The sequence below is a fragment of the Zea mays genome, chromosome 4 (genome assembly GCF_902167145.1).
Source record: "Zea mays cultivar B73 chromosome 4, Zm-B73-REFERENCE-NAM-5.0, whole genome shotgun sequence".
Lineage (NCBI taxonomy): Eukaryota > Viridiplantae > Streptophyta > Magnoliopsida > Poales > Poaceae > Zea > Zea mays.
In genome coordinates, this window is record NC_050099.1 from 32,956,820 (window position 1) to 32,973,026 (window position 16,207).

The 16,207-nt window shown below is 47.4% G+C and overlaps 2 protein-coding genes and 2 non-coding genes across 4 annotated transcripts; 3 read left to right on the plus strand and 1 right to left on the minus strand.

Annotated features, from left to right (window-relative positions):
* Positions 1-5,552: 5,552 nt before the first annotated feature.
* Positions 5,553-8,537, minus strand: LOC542639 (AUGMIN subunit 7). Its single transcript, NM_001112163.1, has 9 exons — positions 8,343-8,537; positions 8,119-8,204; positions 7,971-8,032; positions 7,720-7,811; positions 7,380-7,505; positions 7,119-7,209; positions 6,598-6,705; positions 6,350-6,448; positions 5,553-5,926 (listed from the first exon to the last, which is right to left on the minus strand). Exons 1-9 carry the CDS (start codon positions 8,474-8,476, stop codon positions 5,738-5,740), a joined length of 987 nt encoding a protein of 328 aa, NP_001105633.1. The 5' UTR covers positions 8,477-8,537; the 3' UTR covers positions 5,553-5,737.
* Positions 8,538-8,905: 368 nt separating this feature from the next.
* Positions 8,906-11,176, plus strand: LOC100274348 (40S ribosomal protein S3-1). Its single transcript, NM_001365846.1, has 5 exons — positions 8,906-9,012; positions 9,096-9,415; positions 10,372-10,426; positions 10,513-10,644; positions 10,756-11,176. Exons 1-5 carry the CDS (start codon positions 8,983-8,985, stop codon positions 10,903-10,905), a joined length of 687 nt encoding a protein of 228 aa, NP_001352775.1. The 5' UTR covers positions 8,906-8,982; the 3' UTR covers positions 10,906-11,176.
* Positions 9,690-9,857, plus strand: LOC111591457 (small nucleolar RNA snoR143). Its single transcript, XR_004858085.1, has one exon. It is a non-coding gene; the product is annotated as a small nucleolar RNA snoR143 (small nucleolar RNA).
* On the plus strand, positions 9,971-10,138 carry LOC111591455 (small nucleolar RNA snoR143). Its single transcript, XR_004858084.1, has one exon. It is a non-coding gene; the product is annotated as a small nucleolar RNA snoR143 (small nucleolar RNA).
* Positions 11,177-16,207: the final 5,031 nt, after the last annotated feature.

Below are 16,207 nucleotides of genomic sequence, written 5' to 3' on the forward strand. Positions count from 1 at the left end.
GAGACCAAACCCTGTAAAAGGGCGATTGAATCTCATTTGGATAACCCGTTCGTAGCTTGACAACCCCTTCCCTTGCGCCGACTAGGTCGGGGAAGGCGGCCCTCTCCTAAGAGGGGCCCGAAAGCCCTCTAGGGGAGATGTGTGCATAACAAAGAACTGGCAGGCACCCAACGACCAACTCGAAGGACCAGATCAGGAAAGGGCAATAGAATACAGACCCATGGCTCCACCAAAAAACTAAGTCAACCCCAAGCAATCCTCACGGGTTACTCGAGGGCTACATCACACTGATGCGCTTGCACGCATTCAGGCTACACCCCAGCGGACATCGCCTCCGGGCAACTCCATATGGGTCGGTCCCTGGAGGCTACGCTCGCTCCGGTGAAGGGCCGAATCGAAAGCTACGACATAAAATGGGCGAGTATCTGATACGATCAGAAGGTCAGAAGAGGTCGGCAAAAGACAGACCCATGGCTCGGCCGAGAACTAAGTAAACCCCAAGCAATCCTCACTGATTACTCGAGGGCTACATCATATTAATGCGCTCGCGCGCACCCGGGGCTTTTCATGCCCGACAAGAAAGCCTCCGACCAACTTCAAGGAGTCACACGAAGGCTATGTAACACACAAAAATCCTATTTTTAGGATTTGATAAAATTTTCTAAAGATTTAAAATTTAAAGAGTCTTTATAATAAAATTATAAATTAAAACTATTTTCCTAAAATTTAAATAAATGTTAAAAATAAAATTTGGTTATGTGTTTGAATTATTTTCTTAAATAATTATTATGGTAAAACATCTTACATGAATTATTGCTACTGAGTTATATATATGGTTTGAAGTATTTGCTTAAATGGATAAATTAATTAATAAAAAAACTTTACATTCACATTGATTTTTTGTTTTTTGTTTTTGCAATTTATGCTTGAAATAGAAACTTTAACTTAGTTCAAAATTAGACTTGAATTTTAAATTTAAAATAGAAAGCAAAAACTAGAAATACAGTATAAGCTAATATGACGCATCAATGTATATTTGGATAGTTTGTTTGCACATGACGTCCTTTAGATAAAGTCGATACAAATTAGGATATCACAATAAGATATTTAAGAAAATACTTCTTTCATCGCGTGTAACACCAAAAAATTAATTTAAATTTTAAATAAAATATATTCTAAAATTTATTTAAATTGGATGTCTAATATGATTAGTACAAATTAACACAATATTATTGGAATAAAAGAGACAGGTTAGAGTGCTAAACAGACATGATAAGATTCTAACAAATAAGTACCAGATTAGATCTGTCATGTAACCGCCCACATCCCTCCTATATAAATACATGCCACTATAACACATCAAGACTTCAACCATAGACTCATCAAAATATAATACATGCCACTATAACACATCTCTCTATAGCCTCGCACCAGCGCTGCCGCCATCCAAGTCACAGCAGCCCGCCGCCAGCTAAGGTCGTAGTCATAGGCTGTCATGACCATCTCGTCGAAGTTCGACTCCCTCCCCAACTCTAGCGATAGCTCTGGCAAGGAATTTCTCTTCGTCCATTCATCTTTAGGGGCAACCCAGAATATCGTCATGACCGGCTCGGCGAGAGCTTCGTCACCACGCTTCCGGTTCATCGATCGGATCTCCGGTTCATTGTCAACATGCGAAAAATCTAGATGTCCAACAGCAGCGCGGGATCAAAGGGATTGTAGGGAATGTAAGTTGGTGGTTAGTTAGGGGTTTTCCCGCGTGATAAGTTTGACGCTTTTCACCTGATAGATAACCACCACCATATACCCTTATACATGCAAGACTATCAAACAACCCAAATTTAACACTAAGTAAAATCATGATGAATTGGCAACAGATGGGTCATGTATTTATAAACAAACATTTTCAACCTTTACAAAACCAATCTAACCAATCAGATCGCGTTATGTCACCTATTTCTGTGCAACCCTACTAATTTATTAAAAATACGATATCTTCTTGGTCAAATAATTTATTTTAATTTGTTCAAATTGTGTTAGGTTCATATAAATTTTGTGTGCATAATAATAACATTGTTTTAATTCTGACACGTGTTTTCAATAATTAATTAATTAATTAATTGTTTAATTAATGTTAATTAGCTAGGCAATCTAGTTAATCTAATTGATAGTTGTAAACTACGCTTATTATAAATAATTGTTAATAATTGTTAAAGTGATTAATATCAACTCAAATATTTTAATTTAATATCTGCTTAGTTTAAATGCAACATATATTAGATTTATTGCACCTAAAAATATTGTTTTACTCCAAACTTCTTCGTTCTAACTCCAATTTTAATGGTTCTCGAACCTACGATTCGTAGTGACGCGTAGAATGTTTTTAAGCAATTTATTCTTATGTTTTGGTGTAATGTTACTATATAAATTATTTGCTTGATTGTATGTATTGCTATGAGTAGAGGCGAGGTGACGAGGAATTTGAAGCCTAACTTTTGGGTTAGCATCTGGACTACAAGGTTATCACAAGTATAAGACAAGTTATGCCCTTGATGACTATTCTTTACCTAATAATGTTCCTGTTAATCATCATGACATGCTCAGGTTAATTTAATGGGACCTAATAGGTTACCCTAGTTTTGTTTACCCCACACCTTTCGTACAAATGAGCTATTAGGTAGTTTGGCTATGCTCTACCTGGTTTTTGGGAAGTAATGCTATATGACATATGATCATGCTTAATCATTGTTATTGGATTATTTATTGTTGATGGTAAGATTATGGTGTTAATTGGAACATGGAGCTTAAATTGAGATAACAGTGTTCCCAAAAGGGTGGAAAGGGACGCCCTTGGCCAAGAAATTAGGAAAGGTAAGGAGAGATTACCTTACCCGAAAGGGGCAAGCAGGGAGCGCGTCGCTATAGAGTATAGGTAGGTCATCGAGTCGAACTGTCTGTAAAGCTTTTCAGACGAGAGATTCCTATGCTTTCTTCTTCCTGACACCGTAGCGGGTTTTCTCGAAATAGTGGAACTTCGGAAATGCCTCGGAGTGGAACCCATGCCATTCACCTTGGAAGTGTCTAAGGGTCTAGATAACCCTGTCTTCACGGGAAACACGTCTTGTGGGTAAAGATGTGCAACCTCAACAGAGTGTAAAACTAGTATATCAGCCGTGCTCGCGGTTAAGAGCGACTCATGACTCTCACATGATTAACTTATGGAATTAAACTTAATCTGTCATCTGCATTGCATTGTGGGATTTATTATTAGTGGTGATCAATTATTTAATTGGGATGGTATCTACTTATACTTAATAACTGCTAATAAAATTTTGATCAACTTTAAAAACAATGTTCATCCTTAACCATTCTTCTTGGTAAGTCTTACACTTCACATGAGCTCCCACGTAAGTGAGCTCAAGCATCTTATTCTCCACAACTTGTTGAGCGATGAACGTATGTGAGCTCATCCTTGTTGTATCCACACCTCCTAGGTCAAGAACAAATACCGCAAGACGAGGAGAACGAAGGATGTCACGACGAGTTCATGAGAGGTCTAGACCATCATCTCCCAATAAATTATGGTTGCGGAGGATCGTGGTCTTCATATGATGGAATTATTTAGCTATTTTGTACATAACCTCTATTATATAAAAATGTGACATTCATTTCTGTACCATAAGTCATAATATGTGTGAGACTTGATCCTAGCACAAATTTAATTCGCGTTTGGATTTGCCCTTAAATCCGAGTATGACAGGCTCGGTTGCTGCTGTCGGTGCCCAGAAACGGGGTACCCAAGGCGAGGCCCATAAACCTCTCTCTAGCCCATTTGCTGAGCAAGCCCACAAAGCGGACGTGTACGACAAAGTCCCCACCGAGCAAGTCTGCGAGCTAGGGCTAATGACCAAGTCCCCGCCGAGCAAGCCTGCGAGGCGAACCACCAAGTAACCACCGAGCAAGCCTGCGAGACGAGGCATACGACCAAGATCACGCCAAGCGGACCCGCAAGCCCGCGAGATGAGGCATACGACCAAGATCACGCCAAGTGGACCCGCAAGGAAGGAACCTAGGGCGACGCTGTTGGGCCACGACAGCCGTGACATGACACATCATCCTCAAACTATGTCTGAGACCTGTGTACAGTACCAAGGGAGACCACGACAACAGAGTTTCCACAGTAACGACCTACACACTAGAAAGGACAGGACAACACACCTAATGCATACTCACACATGCTACAGGGTGATGCAAGGGCATTGATAGAAGATGAAGCTGTACTGAACACGAACCTCAACCTTACTATGAGCACGTTCTGTGAGACCCATCAGGTACGACAATGTAGGCGTTGAGCAAGCTATAGGGACTCATACGCCGGCTGGACAAGACAGAACACCATACCAAGAGTGCAACAACACACGACCCGTCAGAAGGAGCATGCCATATGCAAGCATGCCCCGAGACTGACCAATAGACCCGCCACGCACTACCGTGCAAGGCATTAGCTACAGAACTCGCTCTCCCTCCCTCTCTCTCTCTCATAGTCTAATGTAAGGACTGTCCCTTGAAGTATAAAAGGGAGTATCTCTCACTCTGTTCGAACACAAGCACACTTGTTGTAACACGTCTCTAAGTAATACTACGATCAGCACTACACTGGACTAGTAAGAAAGCCTGAACCAGTATAACCCCTGTGTTTCAGTTCTTTGCTCGGATCCACGTGATCCACCATTTAGAGTGAGTCCGCGCTTGCATCCCATCGAACACAAATCTATTGTCCCCTAGTTTCCGAAACCTCAACAGTATGGTTTCTATATACTGTAAAGACAAATTTTGTTTAAATGAGATATTTATTCAAACACAATTCCGATCCATAGATTCCTAGATCGTGTCAAGGAGAGACAACCAGGGACTAGGACAAGATCAACACATGCACATGCAATTGGAACGTCTACGGATTAAGCCAAACCAAAGCCGAGGTAACCATGCAATAATGTCATCCATACCAACGCAATGGATATTGTGGTGCACCTTGCGTGGACCTAAACGCGGTGGCACACATCTAAGGTCGATATGATTCAAAGTGGACTCGTGCTGGTCCAACCCCAGAGAATCGTGCCGTGATTGGACCGTCTTCTTGATCCACAATGCCGGCCCATCCTGACACGATTGGATTTTTATTTTCAAATTATTACTTTACATATATATTTATATTTTTCCTTCATTTGTATAGCACGAACAAACAATAGCATGACTAGTTACGAAGACATTCACACTTTTTTTTGAAAACCGGAAAGAGGATTGCTTGTTATATTAAAAAGGAGATGAGCGCATACAAGGGCTAGAGTACGCAAGTCCACCACACTAGGAAATGAGACTAATTATGGTGGCACAAATGTCCCATGTCAACCTCCCCCCCTCCCCAAAACATACAACAGGCTTGCTAGGGATTTACTCCTTAATCATCGCTATAGTCTGTGACACGGTCTTTTTCTAGTAGAGATTATTGTGAATCTAGACCACCACGACTTTTTCTACATAAACAATTATGATTGTGTATCTAGACATAATTTGGAAAATATCAAAACAATTTATAATTTGGATCAAAGGGAGTACATGCACTAGCTGAAATTAAAATGCAAACAACTGATTTTTTATAGGAAGCAAACAATTGAATTAATAGAAGCTTACATACATAAGTTCACTGACTATATCTTACTATCCAAATACTGTAAAATCATAGCGTTCCCCCCTGCTCACGTGCCACGGAAGTTGAAAGGATGGAAAGGCTGTGATTCAAGAAGGTGAGTGCAGATTCGCAGTCTGAAATAATCTTGGTCACAGATGAAGGCTCATTAGAAGCCGACAGTGAACCAGCAGCCATTGCAGTGTATGAATCTCGGAGGCTCCTCAGATTTCCCAAGAACTGCAAAGTCAGGTATAAATAACCAGGTCAAAAAGCATGTTTCGTAGGTTAGAAACAGGCACCCAAAAGACAGAACACAATGCACTATCCAATTGGAGAGAACATGGAATGAAGGATCCTGAGAAGATGCCCACTAAAGGTAAAGTGATATGGTATTGAGTGTCATACAATTTCAAGACATGGTATTTCAAGAGATATCGTATTGTAAAGATATGGTGCTCAATGCTCAGTAACTGCACAGAAGCTGTAGTTATCAAAGCAGGTTAAATTAGTTCTCAACTTCCAGCAGAAACACATTCTGTTTTATTCCTGTTGGTTACACTGTCATTGGGTTAAGCTTGTCACAGTCTGCAGGTCAGTGATAGTAAAGTATCAAGAAATGAACAACATGACCAATCAGTGAAGTGGACATTCCAAAATTACCTTTAAAAGGGTATTATATGCCTCCAAGAGGCGATTAGCAGCTGGACCGAAGCCATGCAATTGTGGCACTTCCATCATGTGGGTCCAAGGATGGATTTCCTATATTATGACAATTTAAATCACCTTTAGTATAGAATTGTTCAGCACTTAAAATTAATAATCAGCAACAGAAAATATGCTAAGGATACCTATCCAGTGTATATAAAAAAGATATGGGGAAAACAGGAATTGCTGCATAAGGTAGTCACCTTAGTATATATTGTGTTGAAGGATTTAACCGTTTCCAAAAATGATTGCAAGTATTCCCTCAACTTCAACTCTGTCTCCGCATAGTCTTCATTTGGATTATAATCATACTGTCACAAGCAACTACGAAGTTAACTTAAAATAGCATGATACTGACTACTAAGGGAAGAGCAACAAACAATATCATATACACACAAAAAATTAGAGCATGGTGTACCGGAAAGTTATTGATTATAAAACTAAGTTAAATGATCATATGCTTTGAAAGATAACATACAACTGTGAAAATATCAACAAAAAACTTTAGCATGCAGGTTGGGGTGTGAAGCAACAAACAAGAGGTCGCAGTTAGCTCTGCCTTTGATAATTAATTAGCAGCCTTTATAAATTTCAAAATGTAGAAAACTGTAAAGCTAGTGCAGAAAAAGTCTGTCCAAGTTTCCGTTCATACATAAACCATCATTAATTTGGGGGAAGTGGTGCTGAACTTAAAACATAAGTACAGTTGTATATTCTATTATACCTTCGATGCTAACTCCTGAACCATTTGCTGCAGATTAGACATCTTTTTGGTATACTCCGAGAGCTTTAACTCTAGTTCAGCAATATCAGGCCTACAAAATGAGAATTGAATTCAAATTAGAAAATTTGAGGTGATTTGAGCAATTTTGTTAGTTGAGGATCACAGGGCGTCAACAAAGATTCAGACCAACAGAGCAATTCTGTAGGCACATGAAGCACCTAAACAGTACATTTGGCAAGTATTTAAATTGGAAGTACTTACAAGGGGTAAATTGATTGTATTTGAACATCCGCAGGGAAAAGCTTGCACTCCTCTGAAAAAATTTGGGCTTGTTTCTCAGCAATTGAATCTACTAGTTGCACATCCTTCTCCAATTGCTTATCAACACTACAACGGTACAAATTGTTCTCAGTACTTTATGTTAGGTACCCTCCTCATATGCAAATTATCACAATACTTTTTCTTTGTAAACAGATTTCATTTGGCATCATGTATTACGATGTTGGAAGAAAGTTTTATCACAAGCTTCCCAAGTTTTATGTATAATCAACATAGTAGGTACATTTCATTTCAGATAAAAATAATTGTGTGTAAACCCGACCTCCATTCTGGATTGTCAGCGTAGCAACTAGCTTCCACTAGGTCAACAATAAGATGGAGCAGTTCCACCCGCTCCTCATAGCTACCTCGACCCTGCAACAACGACAGTTATGAACTGATGAAAGATGGCACGCCATACATCTCAGTTTGCATTTGTGCTGTGCTAGACATCTTGGTATCTTGCATGGCAATAGCAGCATAAAATCCAGCAAATTTAACACATAACACATATAGGCCAGCCATTTCTCTCACCTGAATCGCCTCGGTGTCCGCCGAAGGTGTGATGCCCAAGAAGTTGGCTATCTCCGCCAGGTCTGCAGAACCACACGCCATGGTCAGCACCACGCGCGATCCCGGGAAAGGAAAGCATTTTAGCCTAATGATGAAACCAAAACGTTACGTTGGATCCTGTTGTTCTCCTCGTCGCGGTCCAGGCTATCCCCTTGCCAGTTCTGCTGCGTGAAGGGCGATCTGTCGCCTAGGAGCCTCCGGAACGCGCACACACCAAACGAGCAGACCGTCAGTTCCTAGCCCGAATCCCAAAATCGAAGGCCAAACCCAGCAGAGAGATCACAGCTCCCAGAAAGCAGGAGAAGCGGAGAGGAAAGGAAATGCGGCGCGTACCGGAAGAAGAGCCACTCGAGGAGGCGGTAGCGCTCGACGCCGGCGAAGAGGAGGGATTGCGCGGGGGCGTTCGCCCGCGGGTACTCCAGCAGGGATAGCTTCCGCTGGATCTCCTCCATCTGCTTCGACGCCATGGTTGCTCTCTGCTCCGCTCCGCCGCGGCGGCCGGCCGTTGGTGGGGATGGTGGGTATTGGGCTGACGGCGACTGACCAACGAGCTAGATGGTAACGAGATGTGTTTGATAGTTCCCCAAATTTTAATTTTCCTACCGATCCCTTTCAAAATTCGACGAAAGGGTCGTCGCATACTCGCATGCGTTTAGTTGCAAATCAGGATTGATTCATAAGGAGCCCGCTAATTGGGCTAAAATTCATAACTATCGGCTAGAAGGCCCAAGGCCTGCAGTGAGACCAAGTATCCGCAAATGGGCCTCAAAGCCCCACTAGCTCTCACTCGCCTCCCCCAGCCAGAAGGCGCATCCAAACCCTACCCAGCGCCCAACATATAAATTACGTGCTCCCTCTTCGCCGCCGTCTCTCGCGCCGCCACTTCCCTCCCGACCCACTATCCCAAAACCGTAGCGCCCTCGCCTGCTCGCCGCCGCCGTCGTTGCGAGCTCCCCATCTTCCTCCGTCAACCATGGCGACCCAGATCAGCAAGAAGAAGAAGGTACGCGAGCTCCTCCTAAACGTAGCGCTACCAGCCCTTCTCCCCCCTGCGTCGATGGATCTGACCTGTGCTCTTGTCCGTAGTTCGTCAGCGACGGCGTGTTCTACGCCGAGCTCAATGAGATGCTGACGCGGGAGCTCGCGGAGGACGGCTACTCCGGCGTGGAGGTGCGCGTCACACCGATGCGCACGGAGATCATCATCCGCGCCACGCGCACGCAGAACGTGCTCGGCGAGAAGGGCCGCAGGATCAGGGAGCTCACGTCTGTCGTCCAGAAGAGGTTCAACTTCCCCGAGAACGGCGTCGAGCTCTACGCCGAGAAGGTCGTCAACCGCGGCCTCTGCGCCATCGCGCAGGCTGAGTCCCTCCGCTACAAGCTCCTCGGAGGCCTTGCCGTCCGGAGGTATAACTTGATAAGACCCTACTCCCTACCAGCTAGCTGTGTGATTTGCTGATTTTGATGTGCTTGCTACTACTTATAATTTGTATATTCTTGTTCGTTGAATTGTATTTAAGTGGTAACTATAGCATCGAAAAATTAGGAATACCTTGCCTACACTACCCAAAATTTGGAATTATTAGGAGATCATAACCTATAATTTGCTTATAATCTATTTAGAAGAATTTTGAGTTGCTTAAAACTTCCAAGTTGAGACGTTAGTCATTGGTTAGAATGCTTGCACCTGTGATTATATGTTCTGCCTTCAGTTCTTGTTGGTTAGATATTGTACTGGTGCAGAAAGGAAATGCTGCTCCTTGAGGCAGTGGCGGCCAGACAACCGTTGAGACAGATCCACAGATAAATGACTAATATCCTGTTTGTCTACTAAATCTGTCTCACATTTCTTCAGTCCCATTGACCTAATAGCATAGCAACTTCATTGACCTTAATAGTCCTTTACAGTAGTTGTGCCCACTGCATGCAAATTTATCGTGTATCAAATACATTTTTCATTTTTGGCACCTATATTTATATTTACCTGCCATCTTTTATGGTAGTGGGGCTTAAGATGGTGCATAGAGGAAATGCTGCTCTTGTAGTAGCGGCGGCCAGACAACCGCTGAGAGATAGATCCACAGATGAACAATCTTTCTGCTGTTTGTCTACTAATTCTATCTCACATTCTTGACATGAATGGTACTCATAGGCTCATTAATTTTCTTCTATGTGCCGCCTTTCTATCCATCGTATCAATTTATGCCTTTGCTAATATATTTTCTTGTTTGGATGATAAAGTGTCATTGTTCGTTGGGCGTATCATTAATTCTTGTGTTAAAAAATGCTACCTAAGGTTGTTACCCTGTCCAGTATTACAGTTAGTCTAGTTCTCCTTACTAACATGCTTGTTTTGTCGGCAGGGCCTGCTATGGTGTTCTTCGCTTTGTTATGGAGAGTGGTGCCAAGGGTTGTGAGGTTAGTGCTCCTGTGCACTATGAGGGTCTGTTCATTTTCTGATGATTGGTGAATGCATGTCGACAGCCTTATTTGTTCTAATACAGGTCATTGTGAGTGGAAAGCTCAGGGCTCAAAGAGCCAAGTCCATGAAGTTCAAGGATGGCTACATGATCTCATCTGGTCAGCCAGTGAATGAGTACATCGACTCAGCTGTGAGACACGTCCTCCTCAGACAGGTTTGTTTTGCTACAATTGCCCGTTGTAATGTCTGTTTGTCTCTGGGTAAGCACTTCATTTTCGACGTTCCAAATGTAATTTCTCAACAAACATCTTTTTCTGTCGTGCAGGGTGTTCTGGGTATCAAGGTGAAGATCATGCTTGACTGGGACCCGAAGGGCAAGGTTGGCCCGATCACCCCTCTTCCGGACCTGGTGACCATCCATACCCCGAAGGAGGAGGACGAGCTGCGCCCTCCTGTCTTGGCAGCTGAGGTCTAAGGTCCCAACAGCGTCCTCGAAATGGCAGTTTGATCTGGTCCTAGCTAGGTTTGTATCTTATGATAAGGGCAGTGCTAAGACAGTTCGTTCCGTGTCACTTCTGTTTAAAATTAAGTTTTGCCGAGACAAGCTATATGTACCGGATGAAAGTGTGGTTCCTTATTGTATGCTCTGGAATTTTATTTTTGGTATGTTTATTTTTTGCCTTAGTTCAACATGCCTCCTGCTTGGACAAAGTCAAATTAAAAAACATGCTTGGACAGACAGCGTCATGTGGATTGAGCCGTTTGTATTTTCTGTCGATTTGGACCAAAATGTAAATATAAATAAAGTACATAGCGTAGCCTCAATCTGCGGGTGTTGTGTTAATAGCGAACGGTGCAGGCTTCAATAATTCAACTCGGCAGTTCTTGCCGGCTTGCCCTTCAATCCACTTACACGAACTAGGTAACAAGCAACGTATGTACAAAAGCTTAAACGTGATAAAGATAGCTGCAATATTTTTTAACATACATGTATATAGATATAAACTATAATAATCTAAGCTTGATATAAATACAAAAGTCAAACACTAGAGATCAATTATGATGGTTTTGTCGTATCTAGAAGATTGAACTAATTTCTAGTCTTTGGTGGATTAATCCACTTACATGACCTAGGTAAGCAATATAATAAATTTTAATGTTTAATAATGAGTTATATCTCTACTATACTTAAAGCACTAATTTCAATGGTTGTGCGTCATCTTTTTAAAAAAAGTCAACCCAGTGTAAAATGTTAAAAACGGTACAACCCACACCCTGATGGAAAAAGGGTGTGAGATACTAGGCGAAGCTGTCTAATCAGTACAACATCATGCACAAATATTTATAATATTGAATATAAATTGTAAATATGTATATATGATTTTTTGTAAAATAAAAAATAATCGTGTTGGGCCGGGCCAGCACTACGGACCGAGGCTATGGCCCAAGCACCGCACGACGCTCGTACCGAGTTGACCCATGCACTATTAAATGGATCGTGCCTCGAGCCGGCTCGCCAGACACGACCCATTTGGTTATCTATACCTCCGGACGATAATGATGGTCCTCGCCTCAGTTGCCACCATCTCGTTCGTCATTCTCTTCTTTTCTCTCCCCTCATGCCTCTACCTTCGCGCCACCCCATTCTCGGCAGAGGGTGTGGGAGCAGGCGCCTCCTCCTCGTATTCGTCTAACAGCAGCCTTGACGCTGACTCGCGTAGTGGCTATTGCACGTCCACGAGGATGTTTCACATCATGCGCGCATCATCGTTTTCACCGTTGTCGAACGTCCTGTTCATCTTCCCGGCTTTCACGTTGTTCTTCCTCCCAACCTGTTGCCCCCACCCACGATCGCAGTCACGAGCCGACCGATGCACGTCGACGCTGGTACGGGGCGAGTCGGTCATGTCCTGGCCTTTCTCTATGCGTGTCGTCGAGGAGGAAATGGTGGCGCCTGCCACGCTTTGGTTATCTTGGCGATGAGGAGTCCATATCTGAGATATTGGACAACCAAGGCCCGTAGCGTGGCAACAGTCGACATATGCTACGGAGTTAGTGGTGGTATTGTGTCGCTTCGACGGGTCCAGGGCTGGGAAGACATTCGCATTCTCTCGCCCTTCTCGGGTTGACACCTATTGCGGGTGCCTCTCGGTTTAGAGCTGCTCTCACTAGGCTTATTTCTCCGCTTACGTGCTCTCTCCTTATATATCTAGCAGTATACTAACTATGTCGTCTCTAGATGCCTAGATCTTCGTCGTGTCCTTCTCCGGCAACAAACATGTCGGGGACCATAATTAGGGGTACCCTCAAGACTCCTAAATCTCAGCTGGTAACCCCCATCAGCACAAAGCTGCAAAGGCCTGATGGGTGCGATTAAGTCAAGGATCGATCCATTCAAGGGACACGGTCATGCCTCGCCCGAGCCCAGCCTCGAGCAAGGGCAGCCGACCCCGGAGGATCTACGTCTCGCCCGAGGACCCCCTCCAGCAACGGACACACCATCGGCTCGCCCGAGGCCCAGTCTTCACCAAGAAGCAATCTTGGCCATATCGCCACGCCAACCAACCAAATCGCAGGGGCATTTAATGCAAAGGTGGCCTGACACCTTTATCCTGACGCACGCCCTCCAGTCGACAGAGCCGAAGTGACCGCAGTCACTTCACCGCTCCACTGACTGGTCTGACAAGAGGACAGCGCCGCCTGCGCCGCTCCGACTGCTGAGCCACTCGACAGAGTGAGGCTGACAACAACCAAGTCCGGCCTCAGGCGTCATAGGAAACTCCGCTCCGCCCGACCCCAGGGCTCGGACTCGGGCTCAGCCCCGGAAGACGACGAACTCCGCTCCGCCCGACCCCAGGGCTCGGACTCGGGCTCAGCCCCGGAAGACGACGAACTCCGCTTCGCCCGACCCTAGGGCTCGGACTCGAGCTCAGCCCCGAAGGACGACGAACTCCGCTTCGCCCGACCCCAGGGCTCGGACTCCGCCCTGGCCTCAGTCGACGGTCTCCGCCTCGTCCGACCCGGGGGCTCGGACTCGACCTCGACCTTGGAAGACAGACTCGACCTCGGAGGAGCCTCCACCTCGCCCAACCTAGGGCACAGACCGACCACGTCGACAGGAAGCGCCATCATTACCCTACCCCGAGCTGACTCAGGCTACGGGGAACAAGACCGGCGTCCCATCCGGCTCGCTCCACTATACGAGTAATGATGGCGCCCCGCATACCCTGTGACGACGGCGGCTCTCAACCCCCTTACGGAAGCAAGAGGACGTCAGCAAGGACGCGACAGCCCCGACAGCTGTCCTTCCGCCAGGCTCCAGCGCTCCTCCGACGGCCACGACATCACACGAACTGGGTGCCAAAACCTCTCCGCTGCTACGATGGCATGTACTTAGGGCGCTAGCTCTCCTCCGCTAGACACGTTAGCACACTGCTACACCCCCATTGTACACCTGGATCCTCTCCTTACGCCTATAAAAGGGAGGTCCAGGGCCCTCTTACAGAAGGTTGGCCGCGCGGGGAAGGACGGGACGGCGCTCGCGCAAGGCCGCTCGCTCCCTCCCGCGTGGACGCTTGTAACCCCCTACTGCAAGCGCACCCGACCTGGGCGCGGGGCTAACACGAAGGCCGCGGGTTCCACCTCCCACGCCTGTCTCCCTCCGGCTGCTTCTCCCCCCTTCGCGTTCCGCCTCGCGCCGACCCATCTGGGCTGGGGCACGCGGCGACAATTCACTCGTCGGTCCAGGGACCCCCCGGGTTTCAAAACACCGACAGTTGGCGCGCCAGGTAGGGGCCTGCTGCGTGTTGACGAACAGCTTCCCGTCAAGCTCCAGATGGGCAGTCTCCAGCAACCTCTCCAGCCCGGGACAGTGCTCCGTTTCGAGAGTCTTGAGTTCATGTCCCTTGACAGCAGCTACGACATGATACTCCTTCCCCCGTCGCGCGACAACGACAATGGCGGTCGACAACATGCCCGCCGGCGGGGAAATCGACGACGCCTTCCCCACGTGGTGGAAGGACGACATTCGGGCTTGTCCCGTCCCCTCCCCCGCCGACGGAGGAGGAGGCGGGGCAACCAAGGCCAAGCGGGAGGTGGCACCTCGTTGGCTGTCGAGCGAGTCGACGGTGCCGGCGCCCCGACGGAGAGCGCGTCGGGCATCGGCCTCGCGTCTGAGACGAAGACGAGCGTCGTCTCCCCGCAACACACCAACCTCGAGCAAACGGACGACGCCAGCACGCTCGCGAAGGACTTGCTGGGCGTCACCCTCGTACCTGAGACGACGGTGCAGTCAGTCCCTGACGTGACTTCGTCACCGCCCATCGACCAAAAGGTAACGACCGATTCCCATCTCGCGCCTTTTGGATTCGGCCTCGACCCGCCAAGCAACTCCGCTTCGGTGGACATTCTCATAGAGGCGAGTCCAAACCCTCCGGGGTATCGTGTGCGGTCACCCTGGGACCGGCTGACGGCCGTCTCGACCTACGGGCCCTCGGGGTCCGAGGAAGATGGCGAGCCCGAATTCTGTTGGGATTTCTCCGGACTAGGTAACCCCAATGCCATGCGGGACTTCATGACCGCATGCGACTATTGCCTTTCCGACTGTTCCTACGGTAGCCGCAGCCTCGACGACGAGGACTGCGGCCCAAGTCGCGAATGTTTCCACGTCGATCTAGGGGGTCCCGGCGAAGGCAACCATTTTGGTATGCCGGAGAACGGTGATCCCCTTAGGCCCATGCCTCGCGTCGACATCCTTCGGGAGCTAGCTGTGGTCCCCGTCCCGGTGGGGGGTCCTGACCCATAGCTCGAGCAAATCCGCGAGATGCAGGCCAGACTCAACGAGGGAGCAGGAACGCTTGTGCCGATACGCCGGGACATCGGGCAGGAATGAGCGGGCCAACCTCCGGTCGGAGAAGCGCGTCATCTCCCCCAGGGCATCCAGCACCGCATTGCCGATGACGTCAGGGTAAGGCCGCCACCGGATTCCAGTGGAGTCGGCCAGAACCTGGCTGCAGCGGCAATACTTCTCCATGCGATGCCGGAGCCATCAACCACCGAGGGGCAGCGTATCCAGGGAGAGCTCAAGAATCTCCTGGAGGACACCGCGGTCCGACGGGCCGAAAGCTCCGCCTCCCGAAGGTAGGGGCACCCCTCGGAACATCGCGTCGTGACTTCCCGATTCATGCGGGAAGCCTCGGTCCACACCGGGCGCACGCGCAACACAGCGCCTGCAGCCCCGGGTCGCCTCGGCAACGAGCACCATCACCACAGCCGTTGGGCCCACCTCGACGAGAGAGTGTGCCGAGGCTACCACCCCAGGCGTGGGGGACGCTACGACAGCGGGGAGGATCGGAGTCCTTCGCCCGAGCCACCCTGTCCGCAGGCTTTCAGCCGCGCCATACGACGGGCACCGTTCCCGACCCGGTTCCGAACCCCGACTACTATCACAAAGTACTCAGGGGAGACGAGACCGGAACTGTGGCTCGCGGACTATCGGCTGGCCTGCCAACTGGGTGGAACAGACGATGATAATCTCATCATCCGCAACCTCCCCCTGTTCCTCTCCGACACCGCTCGAGCCTGGCTGGAGCACCTGCCTCTAGGGCAGATCTCCAACTGGGACGACCTGGTCCAGGCCTTCGCTGGCGATTTCCAAGGCACGTATGTGCGCCCTGGAAACTCTTGGGATCTCCGATGCTGCCGCCAGCAGCCAGGAGAGTCTCTCTGGGACTACATCCGGCGATTCTCGAAGCAGCACACCGAGCTGCCCAACGTCA

Excerpts from the sequence above, each read along its gene's own strand:
- LOC542639 (NM_001112163.1), bottom strand. The coding sequence starts at position 8,476 with ATGGCGTCGAAGCAGATGGAGGAGATCCAGCGGAAGCTATCCCTGCTG. Across the intron at positions 7,210-7,379 it reads ATACAATCAATTTACCCCTT|GCCTGATATTGCTGAACTAG; the intron begins GTAAGTACTTCC and ends CTCATTTTGTAG. Across the intron at positions 6,706-7,118 it reads TTCAGGAGTTAGCATCGAAG|TATGATTATAATCCAAATGA; the intron begins GTATAATAGAAT and ends TGCTTGTGACAG.
- LOC100274348 (NM_001365846.1), top strand. The coding sequence starts at position 8,983 with ATGGCGACCCAGATCAGCAAGAAGAAGAAG. Across the intron at positions 9,416-10,371 it reads GGAGGCCTTGCCGTCCGGAG|GGCCTGCTATGGTGTTCTTC; the intron begins GTATAACTTGAT and ends TTTTGTCGGCAG. Across the intron at positions 10,427-10,512 it reads GTGGTGCCAAGGGTTGTGAG|GTCATTGTGAGTGGAAAGCT; the intron begins GTTAGTGCTCCT and ends GTTCTAATACAG.